This window comes from Mus musculus, chromosome 6 (genome assembly GCF_000001635.26).
Source record: "Mus musculus strain C57BL/6J chromosome 6, GRCm38.p6 C57BL/6J".
NCBI classification, from domain to species: domain Eukaryota; kingdom Metazoa; phylum Chordata; class Mammalia; order Rodentia; family Muridae; genus Mus; species Mus musculus.
In genome coordinates this window covers 38,730,422-38,742,303 of record NC_000072.6, presented here as the reverse complement: position 1 = coordinate 38,742,303, position 11,882 = coordinate 38,730,422, and the positions used below count along the sequence as shown (strand labels likewise).

Here is an 11,882-nt window from a genome sequence, read left to right as displayed (position 1 = left end):
TGAGAAGCAGGTGAATGGCTGGTTGGACTCGTGTTGAATGCAGATCTAACCTGCTGCTGTATCAGTAATCTAGAAAAAAGTGTCTGAGATCTTGCAGTTCTCTTACTTAGTGACAGCCATTTCCAAGCAGAAACTTGTTGGGCAGGTTGAAAGATAAAGTGAGAGCAGAGAAATAGACTACAGGAAGTGAGACTGTGAAAAGGAAGGAAGAAATGAGGGCTGTGGAGAGATCAGAGCTTGAGAATGGCTGCTCTGATCCATTCTTAGCCTGACTGGGAACCCTTTTGGGGCTCAAATGATCCTTTCCCAGGGGTCACTTAAGACCATCTTGCATATCAGATATCATCATGATTCATAACTATAGCAAAGTTACAGTTATGAAGTAGCAATGAAAATAATTTTATGGTTGGGGGTCACTACAACATGAGGAACTGTATTAAAGGGTCATAGCATTAGGAAGGTTGAGAACCATTGGACTAAAGGAAATTTTTGAAGAATGAGGAAATTTAAGCAAATACTAATGGGAAGAATCTGGTAGCAAATGAGAGATTCAAGGCAAAAGGTACTTACTTGTGAGTAGTTTCTGTTGAGTTGGTGTTTATTGCTGAGTGGAGAGATGGACCCTGTCACTAAAAGATGATATGGTGGGAGAGACGTGGGTGTCAGCAGGTGCACAGGATAGCAGAGGAAAGTTGAGGGAGTTCCTGTCAGACAGCTTCTGTCTCAGAAGTAGATGATGACATCATCTGTTGAGAACAAGGTGGCTTTACAATGCAGAACATGATAACTGTGGTTGGAGAGGTGGCTCAGTGGATAAAGCATTTGTCATACAGCTGTGAGGACTGCTGTTGGATCCCCATCGGTCTGTAAATGTCAGGTGGTCTACCTGTAAACAGAGCTCAAGAGGTAAAGATAGAGGATCCCAGTGGCAAACACGCTAGCTAGACTACGTGAAGGGTAATCAGGCAAGGCACTCAGGGAAGCCACAGAAATGGCTCCATGGTAGCTCTGCTTTCCCAGAAGATCTGGGTTCTAGTCCCTACACCTACATGGCAGTTGTCCATAACTACCATAACTTTTGTCTCGGAATCCAGTGCCCTCTTCTGGCCTGTCTGAACACCAGGCAAATATGCAGTACACAGACAAACACATAGCAAAACACACATACACATAATAGACTTTTAAAAATTAAGTTAAAGCAAGGAAAGATTTGGGGGCTAGAGAGATGACTCAACAATTCAGAGCACTTGCTGCTCTTGCAGAGGACCTGGGTTCAGCTCCCAGTATCCACCTCATGCAGCTCACAGCCATCTGCAGCTCTAGCTCCAGAGGCTTCAGTGGCCTGTGGCCTTCTCAGACACCTGCACACACATGATGCACATAAATTCATGCAGGCAGAAACACATACATAATAAACCTTTTTAGGAATAAAAAAAAATCATGTCAACCTTTGACTTCTACATGCACGCCCACGTATCCACAAACACGAATATGCTCCCACACATATACACATGCAAAAAGGAATGTTAAGAAAGAAACAGAGAGAAATAAGAAAAGCGATATGTGAGGGAGGGAGAGAGGAAGGCAGAGAGAGGGAGAGGGGAAGAGAGAGTGTGTTGGTCCTGGTAACTGGAGCAGAGCATGATAGCAAACTAACCAGAGAAATATAGGAGAAAGGTGGGTGTGCGGGAATACACAAGTGCTGTAATCCTAGGAGAGGGAAGGAAGCGGGTAGAGCTTTGAACATTTGGGTCCGAGCATAAATTGATGGTGTAAGTGAAGGCATAGAGAAAACAGTTGAGTTTGTCCAGGTTGAATTGCTGCCAAGTTGCTCAGAGAGAATGACAAATGGATGAGGAAGTTGAAGATGCTGGTGATATAGTAATTATAATCCCAAATGGAAGCTACTGAAGGTTCACCTAAGAGAAAGGAAACTCAATAGATCCCAATGAGTGTCCTCTGCTCAACTCTAGAGAGAGTTATGATAATAGTTATAGTCAAATGCACCAGAAGGGTAGGGAATGAGGCCAGGGAAACAGGGTGCTTGAGCTTGTCTTAAGAAACAGGTCCAGGGCTGACAGCCCAAGGAAGGAATGATAAGGGTGAGAGCAAGGTCATGAGGTAGGAAATGTAGGTTTTGACAGGTTATCAGGATGGCTACTGAAGTAGTCATGGTACTCAGAAAATAGCTTGGAGAGAAAGACCAACCTGGTGGAAAGGCCTCTGGGAATGAGAGAAAGAGAATGGGTTTTCTGTGAACGGGAAGTGGGTGATATCACCTTAACCTTAGCTGTGATGCACTGGGACATGAGAGAATAGATCACATCCTCACATTTCTGCAGGGACAGCAGCATGCTCAGGAAAGGCTCTTTCAGGACCTGGGGTAAGGACTGCTGTGAGGCCACAGTCAGCAACGTTATGACCAAAATTAGATTTGACTGAGTTTCCAGGCTGGACCCAACCTCTCCCAGCTTAACAAGTGGGCCACAACCACCATAAAGTGTATCTTTTAAGTCAGTTCTTTTCCATAGCAGTTAGTGAAGTAAGTCAACTTGCACGGCAAGACCAGACAGTATCTCTTTAATTCAGGGAACATTTGAAACAGTCAAGTCCTAGTGCAAAGAGGGACTGTGCACACAGTCCTTCCAAACTCAAAGTATAACACCTATGCTGTTTCTCAGCAGGAGGCAGTTAAGAAGGTGTCAGTCTGTCCCCCGGGAAGAAAGGCAAATCCCCACAAAGCCAGCCTTTCTAACTTTAGGAATAAAGAAAGATGATAGGGAAACAGTGAGGTGGGGGATTAGGGAGGCAGATGCTTCAGAGAGCTCCTATTGGCCTTCTGCCCTGTCAGTCACCCAAAACCTGGGCACTTAGATAAGCAGGGCTCTGTTCTTTGTTTAGTAAGGAAGCTTCCGTAGTGTGTTTCACTAGGAGCAATGGCAATTTAGAACTTAGAAGGTCAGCCCTCGGGAAAGGCAGGTTACCCCTAGGCCTACCTAAGAGTGGGCTGAATATTTGTAGGTTCCCAGAAGACCTTGAAGCGCTCTAGAGTGGGACCGAGCCTTCAGGCCTACCCAGCCTGCTTTGGGCCCCACCCGCGGGCCTGGGCTTAAGCTGCTCTAGCATAAGGTTTTGCAGGTAAAAGCAAAACCACTCATTTCTCTACACCAATATTTTGGTGTACATATTTGTAAAAGCCAATTGTTTTATAAACTAACCCAAAGTAAAAATGTTTGTCTTATCCCAACAGTCAAATTTTAGCCCAGTGTAGGGAGGAAAAAAAAAAAAAAGCTCTATAGCCTGAAAACTATACATTGAACCATCATAAAATCACTGAATGCTTTAAATGCATCCCAAAAAAAAAATGCATCCACATCATTTTATCATCTTCAGCTCAATGTAAAAGCATGCAGCATGCACTTGGTACTCACCAGGACCTTCAGGCATGCTGTTGTTTACCAATGAGCATGTTTTCTCTTCTCTCTAGGACTACCAGTTTACTCACCATGCGTTGTGTATCGAGCGGCCAGTGTAAATAGTCATTAACTTAGAAAGAAGTAGGACTCTCTGGGTCATGACCAGATTCAATTTCTGAAATTTGGAATGTATCTTTCATGAAAATAATATTCTGGGATAGCCTACAAACATCCATTTTGTCCAAAATAGAGCATACCTGTAGTATACAGTGATAGATAAGTGTTACCTTGTTTTATCCAGTTATTGCAACAGACATTTTAAATCATAGATTAAATGAGGCTTTGTCTTAAATATTAGCACTTGAGCAAAAGTGGCCATAGAAACAGAAGAGGCAGAAGCGCATGAGGAGCAGCATATGAAGTGAGTAGAACACAGTGGATGCTTAGGAGCTGGAATGGCAGATGCCACTAAAGGCCTTCAAGAGGCCACTAAAGGCCTTCATGCCGGGACCTGTACTCCTTTAATGCCTGTGTAATTAGGGGTTAGTTTTGATTCAGGAAGAAAATGGAGGAGAGAATTCTACTTCATGGAACTAGACAAGAATTAGGACAAGAAAGGAATAAGGAAGTTAGGAATGTGTAAAAGAGAAGGAGGGGTGTGAATTGCCAATTAGTGATTATTTGTCTGGCACATTATCTGTCTTAGACCTTTGGCTTCACTTGTAAAAATGGAACAATGATTTTAATTCTGTCTTGTGGATGGTACAAGACTGAATAGGAGACTGCAAACACATATCACTGCTCTCAGTAAAAATTAGTAACCACTTTCATTGTTTTCATTTCGTGACAGGTTCCAGTGAGACAAGTCAGCCTAAGTTCATGACCCTGGGTGGGAGAATTATTTGGCTGACCCATAGATGGTGCTAGTAGCACATGGGATGCTAGAATGGTGAGAGGCTAGACATGTTGTCCCTAAGGAAGACAGAAGTAGGTTGTAGCAGCTCCTAATGTCCTTGGTTGGAGAGTTAATCTCGTTGGTCAAGCACTACACTTAGAATGAGCAGTGAGAAAAGGTAATGGGGGGGTGGGAGGGGGGTAGATGCAGTGAAGCATGTGTGTGATAAGGGAGTCTGTCCATCCAGGGCAGATAAAGGACAAGAAGACAATGGGAAATTTGCTCACACAGTGCTGACAGTTCAGCAGCACACTTGGGGAAAGCTGGGCTATTTGACGCTAATGTGGATATTTACTGATTGTTTTGCTTACTGGATTAACCATTCTGTCTTTTTCTTTCTCTTTTCTCTCCTTCCTCCACCTCACCCTCTTTCTTGTCCATGTGTCTCTGCCTCCACCTTTTGCATATATAGTGTCAAATCTTGTTTCCAAAACATGGAGATTTGCAAGCGCCGGGTGAATATGTATGACACAGTGAACCAGAGCAAAACACCTTTCATCACTCACGTGGCCCCCAGCACATCCACCAACTTGACCATGACCTTTAACAACCAGCTGACCACTGTCCACAACCAGGTGAGTGGCAGGCACCAGGGAAAGGTGGGTGGGGCTAACCATCAGGACTCAGATATCCCAGATATCCCCCTCCAAACCCCAGCAGTCTTCCCATGTTGTCCTTTTGGGCCTGGAAGCTAAAGTGCCTGCTTCCTCAGCCTTTTTTTTTTTTTTTAAAGAAGCCAAGGGGAGACGTTTCTGTTTTGACTCTGGGACTGAGATGGTGCCTCTTCCCGTTTTCCTCTGAGCAAATGTGGGGAAAAAAGCCTGCTAAGAAATTGTAGAACCAGAGCTAGAGGAGTCCCTCCTTGCACCCTGTGTCCATGCTGTCTGTATTCAGGAGAGGAAAAACCTGTTCATTCTCTATGTCATAGAAAAGCCAGCTCATAGGTCTGTCACCGGAGTCCTAGCAGCTCTTCCCAAGGGATACAGGAAGCTGAGCTTCCCTTCACGTGGATTTTCAACCTTCTGCAGATTGGCAGGCTCAGCAACATAGGACGATGTCTGAAATACAGACAGAAAATACACTCAGAAAAGAGCTACTGAATGAAGACTCTCCACAACCTGATTCACCCACCTCTAGACTCAGAGGCTTGAACCGTTACTCCCATCTTCCAGTCTTATAAGTCCCCAAAGAAGCATTCCCAGACTCTCCAGCCCTAATACCAATCTGTAATGACAACAGTGTCCTTTGTGTTGTTCATACCTCTGCATAAGGACATACACCTTCAGAGCAGAGGAATAAGTATGGAAACCTACTGTGTGAATGCAGCAGCTGGCTGTCCACTTTTGTTGGCTGGTCCTCTCCCATCACTGAGGAGTCACTGGCCCCTGCCTTCAGCACTGCTCTTATTCGCCGGGCTTTATTGGCCTGTTCCCTCTTAGCTTGAATTCTAGTTGCTAACTCTCTCTGCTAACTCTCTCTGCTTAGACTGAGTGCCATCTGGAATCTGCTGCCCCCTGGAGGCCATCAGTGTTCCTGACGCTATCTGTCCAGTGAAAAGCTCACACTTAGTGCTTAGGGTCAAAGACTTTTCTTACCAGCCCTTCAACTAGCCCTCAAGTTAAGGCCTTTCCATCTAGAGCTTCTCAAAGCAACCACTGGCGCTTTCTTCATTACCTTGAGGCTTGTTTTCCCATCAGTCCTTAGGAGACTCTTAATCCTAACGCTCTAACCTCAAATTCTTCGTTCCCATCTGCCATCTGTCCCTTCCAATACCAATCTATGTAAGACAGCACACAGGAACGGGCACTCCTCAGATCATGTATGAGGTCAGCTGACTCCCCCTACCCCACCAGCCCTTCTATAGATCTCTTTATAGCCATCAGACTGAGGTCTACATCAGAGCAGCCCACCTCCATGTTTCCTGTGATATGATAGCCTCACATCCGTCCCAAAGAGTATCACCAAAACTGAAAATCACAATGGCAGGTCCCAAGTAAGGGCACCTCCCTTCTCCATGACACTGAGACTGCAAGGTTGCTAGGTAGGACCAGAGTGAAAAAAAACGGCTGTGAACTTAGTGTGATGTAGGCCTAAGCATTGAGAAGATGAAGTGCTGTCCTACAAAACTAAGATCCAGAGAGCAAAACTCTCCATCATCTGAACTTGGAAGTGTTAGGCCCTAATTAGATATATCAGAAAAACAAATTATTTGGATTATAACCTAGACTTAAGCACTAAGGCATGCTTCCCCTCCTCTGATACTATTACAAAGTGGCCACACTTCTGGCAGGAAGCATTGGGTCAGACTTTTCTCGGCATGGCACCATTCAGTCCTCCCGGCATCCATGTGGAATGCATATTGTCACTGTCCTTTAGAGGAAGACACTGAGATAAAGTGGTTAATCCTCTTAACAAAGGCTATGTTAGTACATATGAGGTAGTTTGGGTTTGGACTGCAGCAGCCTGGTGTCAGGGTCTGTACCCTTGAAGCACACACACTGACTCACAGATGAATCCTGTGGAGATCCTCAGCCAGTACCTCCTAGACAGCCTCTGCTCTCTAAGTGCAACAAAACTCCCTTTGTACACTAGTAACCCAGTGCTGTGTTTACTCCACGGGACCCTGGAGTTTTGCTCATCCTGAACACTGAATGTTTAAAACAACAAAATTCACCTACAGATTGATGTTAGTGGAAGGATACAGAATGAGTTCTTTGTTGCTCTTAACATATATCCAGTAGACTAGCACTTTTCAAAGTGCTCACTAATCTGTAATTGTTTATGTCTCAAGAAAGCTGGGCCAATACATCATAATTTCTATGTACTTTCAAAAAATATTAGTAACATTGAGTAGGGAGTCCTTCCTGCGTGTTCTTGGTTTAATTCTTAAGGTCAGCCTCGTTATTAACATTTCCAAGGTGTCTTCTTTTAGGGATATATCCTTCTACCAAGAATTTTAACTGAACTTATAGGTTAGGCTTACATCCTGTTCTTAGAGATGTCAACAATTGAAATGTCTATTACAACTGTATCCAAGAACCACTTGGGCCTATCTTTGCAACATAAGTTACCAGTGAACTTATTTTTTTCTTCTTATTTCTCTTTGTTATCCAAAACAGCTCTTAGAACCACAGAGGACAGGGTAAAAGTCACCCACACCATCATACATACTTTCATCAGCTGATCCCTAAGCAGGATCAGAAACTGAGGGAAACGGTCATCATGCCTACTGGTCACTCTGGGGACTGGCACTCATATCATGACATGAGTTCCACTCCTAGAGAAGCAGTACATGAGCTGAAAACAGATCCAGATCCAGGTTACACACATAAAGTCAGTCAGGCAGACAAGCAGAGGACCACAAGTCCTCCCCTACGAGTCCTTCTCCCAAGGAGGCATCAGTTAGGGTGCTGACCACACTGCCCAGCACACTGTGGCAGGCGTTGAGCCACACAGTCACAGATTACTGTACAAGAACACACAGGAATAGCTCAACTCTACTGTCTGGGAAAGTTCTGCTTTGGAGCCCTGGTGCCAAGGCTGACCCCAAAGCACAGAGGCTCAGAGATAACTCTGTGGGCCACAGGATTCCTATGAGATGAATAGCCTATATTCACAGTAGGCTAGGAAAACAACTAGACTAGGAAGGTACCTAAGGGTCTATAGAAAACAAACGGTACCAGGTCAAGATGCATACACTGCACTCATGAGGCTGTTACTGGAATTTTTACCCCCATTTTTTATTAGATATTTTCTTTATATACATTTCAAATTTCAAATGCTATCCCGAAAGTTCCCTATACCCCCCCCCCCTGCTGCCGCCCTGCTCCCCTACCCACCCACTCCCGCTTCTTGGCCCTGGCATTCCCCTGTACTGAGGCATATAAAGTTTGCAATACCAAGGGGCCTCTCTTCCCAGTTCTGGTCACTAGGCCATCTTCTGCTACATATGCAGCTAGAGACATGAGCTCCAGGGGTACTGGTTAGTTCATATTGTTGTTCCACCTATAGGGTTGTAGACCCCTTCAGCTCCTTGGTTACTTTCTCTAGCTCCCCCATTGGGGGCCCAGTGTTCCATCCAATAGCTGACTGTGAGCAACCACTTCTGTATTTGCCAGGCACTGGCATAGCCTCATACAAGACAGCTATACCAGGGTCCCTTCATCAAAAACAGATGCTTATGTACAAAGCAGGGTGCTAATGCGTAAAGTGGTCTTTAAGAGAGAATGATTCAAGGCTGGAGAGATGGCTTAGTGGTTAAGAACACTGGCTGCTCTTCCAAAGGACCTGGGTTCAATTCCCAGACCCATGTTGTGGCTCATACATAACCTGTTGTAGTAACCCACAAGTACTATATTTACTGGCTAAAAAAAATGTGTCCCTGTGTTCTCACTTGTCAGTTGCTGGGTCAGCACAGGCTAGAAGGATATGTAAATGTCTGTCTCTTCCTCACCTGCCTAAAACAGAAAGGCAGGCTGCTGTGGGGATAGTCACACAGACCTCAGTGCTGAGAGGCAACCCAGAAAGTGGGCTGGGTATCGTCCTGCTGCTGACTGATTCCAACTGGAGGAGTAAAGAGTGTGGCCTTCTGCAGAATGAAGAGCTGGTAGAGCTGGGGCAGACTGACCAGGCAGAAGGACAGACACAGGAGACAGAAGGAAGAGCAGGAGCAGGCAGGGAGGTAGAGCAGAGAGAGCCACACGGAGACAGACACAATGCAGAGAAGTTGGCTTAAGTGAGAGGCTAACCCAACTGCCCCAACAAACAGGCCAGTTAAACCTCAAGCGGGACCCCCGAGTTCCCCTCAGTAATAACCATCAGTAATTCCAGTTCCAGGAAATGCAATGTCCTTTCCTAGCTTCTGTGAGCACTAGGCACATACATGGTACACAGACAAACATGCAGGCAAAACACCCATACATGTTTTTTAAAAATTAAAAGAGAGAAAATGATCCTGTGCCCAACTACTGAAAGAGAAGTAGAGAGCAGGGACTCACTGGCCAGGGGCTTACAGGTCCTGGGCGCCAGAGAACAAGAAGAAACAGCCCATTGTTCTAGGGATGTTGGAAGGCAGAGGCATGGGGAACAGTGACTGATCAGAGGATGGGAAAGCCCAGTCAGATGGGAAGAGATTGGTGCCATGGCCTCCAGCGGGAGACCCTCGGGGCCTGAGCTCATAGTGTCTGAGATGACAGTGGAAATGTGGTAAGGGAGCTGCCAGGAAGAATAATGGTGGGGAAAACTGGAGCTGGGTGTTGTCATCAGTATAGACACCGGCTCCTACGTGTGCATGCATGTCCCCACCATACTTCCAGGAGGCACTACAGGGACTGCTGAAAATGCACACACAGTTAAATATGCAGCTCAAAATCTAAAAAAGTATGCCATAGGAATTGGTAATAATTTTCAAATAAATGTGTTGTCTTAAACCAAAATCCAGCACAAAATCTAAGTATAAAAAGCAAAGTAGGACTAGAGACATAGCTCAGTAGTGGAAGTGCCTAGTGTACGAAAGGCTCTGGGTTTGTTTGATTTCTGCAGCACCACAAAAAAATAAAAAGAAAAAGAGGGCTTGACATTTTTATGAAATTTGATGTTAACTCCACTTGAAATTCTCTTTACATTTGTGTTCTTTTACATGGGACACTTTCCTTTTAGTTTCTAACAAGTTAAAAGTAGTTCCCTACTCCCACAAGCACCCCCCCCCAAATATTAAAGTGTATGTGGCCAAACATATGTGAACATTTACTCAGAGCCCACCTGCTCCTTTAACCCTTAGTCCTTACAACCTCTAAAGGTACAACTCCTTCTAGACAGCTTCAGTCTGAAGCCATTGCTAACTTCTGCCTCTCTTTGCGTGAAGAAGGCTAAGGAGAAAAACAAATGAATTCCCAACAAAGAGTTTGCTTTCCTTCTACAGCTTTGTTTTCATTAGAAGTTCAGTTTCAAAAGATAGATCCTGATATTTGCCATCTACTGCTTTTACAGTGGCAGCTCCTACCGTGGGCTTAGGGTGTCTGCACACAGCACTGCCCTTAGTCTGAGCAAGAGGCTCCTTGCAGACTGCCTGGGCTTCCCTTCTGCTACATAGGCTTCCATGCTAAGATCTGTTTACATAGGACCCAGGCCTGAGGACCATCTTCAATGATTTGTCCTACCAAGCATAGACTACTTTACCCAAGGGAGAGGAGACTGAGCAGGGTTTGTGGGCTGGCTGCATAGTATAAGTGCATCTGAAACCCCTCAAGTTGGAGGAGCCAAGCTAAGACATGGAGAAGGAGGAGGGGCTTAGCTTTTCCTGCCCTCCCCAGCATCACATTCCACTGTCAAATCAAAGGAATATAAAGGCTCTCAAACCAAACCTACCCAGCTGGGATGAAAAGAGACGTTCATTAAACAATTTTGTTCTGTTGTTGTTGTTGTTGTTGTTGTTGTTGTTGTTTGTAGCCCTGGTAAGCCTCAACTCAGTATATAGCCAAAGAAAACCTTAAACTTCTGAATCTTCCAGCCTCAGCCTCTTGAGTGCTGAGGTTACAGGAATTTGCCACCATGGCTGTTTTTATGCATTGAACCCAGGGTACCATGCATGCTAGGCAAACACTCTACTGAGCTACATTCGAGCCCCCAACCAGATGGTTTCCTAGACTAAGCTAACTTCTCAGAAGTGAGGGGTGTGGGTCCCACAGACATGAGGGTTCAGCTGGATTCCTGCCCCTCTTTTTGCTTTTTTTGCTCTTTGGTTTGTTTAACTCTCCTTTAAATTCATTTGTTTGCTTTAGATTCGTGTCTCCCAACATACCGCCTCCCTCATTTTTTATTTTTGTTTATTTTTGTTTAATCCCCATCATTCCTTTAGGCTCCCACCACCTCCAGTGCCACTCTTTCCTTAGCCAATCCCGAAGTCTCCATACTAAACTACCAATCTGCACTCTACCAGCCCTCAGCGGCATCCATGGCCGCGGTGGCCCCGCGGAGCATGCCCCTGCAGACGGGAACAGCCCAAATTTGTGCCCGACCTGATCCCTTCCAGCAAGCTCTCATCGTGTGTCCCCCTGGCTTCCAAGGTAAGGCTAAACTGCTTCTTGCAGGACCACCTTTAGGGCTCTAACTCCTGCTTCTTCCTGGAGTGCTCCTGTCAGGGAAGAAAGCCCTTCCTAAGAATGCTGCTATTGCTGACTTTGGAGGCTGGACTCGTATTGCCACCAACCTAGAAACAATGCGGCTTATGCTCCAGTACCAAGTCCATTTGTTGTTGTTCTCAGCACCTGCCAGCACTGTGGCTCTAGCCAGCTGCCTGTAAAGAGGCGCATTGTCTAGTCCATTGTTATGCTGATGTCAGCTCCAGCTTTCCTCACATGAAATGCTCTCTGTACGGTATCTGTAGAAAATTGCCAGTCTCTGACAGCCAGCATAGGCTCACTTCATGTAGAGAATATAAATTTGTCTGAATGGTGCCTCCCAAGGCCATGATCACAGAGCTCCTTTCCTGTGGACCTGAAGCAGCTAGAGAT

The 11,882-nt window shown here is 45.4% G+C and overlaps 1 protein-coding gene and 1 long non-coding RNA gene across 8 annotated transcripts in view; one reads left to right on the top strand and one right to left on the bottom strand.

The window, feature by feature from the left end:
• 4930502C15Rik overlaps window positions 1–4,788 on the bottom strand; it is a 55,104-nt gene extending 50,316 nt beyond the window's left edge. The window contains exon 1 of the long non-coding RNA XR_003956279.1: window positions 571–4,788. This is a non-coding gene — a long non-coding RNA (RIKEN cDNA 4930502C15 gene). The remainder of the gene's footprint in view (window positions 1–570) is intronic.
• Window positions 1–11,882, top strand: part of Hipk2 (homeodomain interacting protein kinase 2) — a 188,820-nt gene that overhangs the window by 134,028 nt on the left and 42,910 nt on the right. For 4 of the 7 annotated variants that reach the window (XR_001785097.2, XM_006505602.4, XM_006505603.3 and 1 more), the window contains exons 7-8: window positions 4,784–4,946; window positions 11,228–11,435. Coding sequence is in view for 6 of the 7 variants with exons in the window: in XM_006505602.4 (XP_006505665.1) it covers window positions 4,784–4,946; window positions 11,228–11,435 (371 nt within the window). In the remaining variant the exon portion in view is untranslated. The remainder of the gene's footprint in view (window positions 1–4,783; window positions 4,947–11,227; window positions 11,436–11,882) is intronic. The other 3 variants (NM_001294144.1, NM_001294143.1, NM_001136065.2) reach the window with 1 other exon arrangement.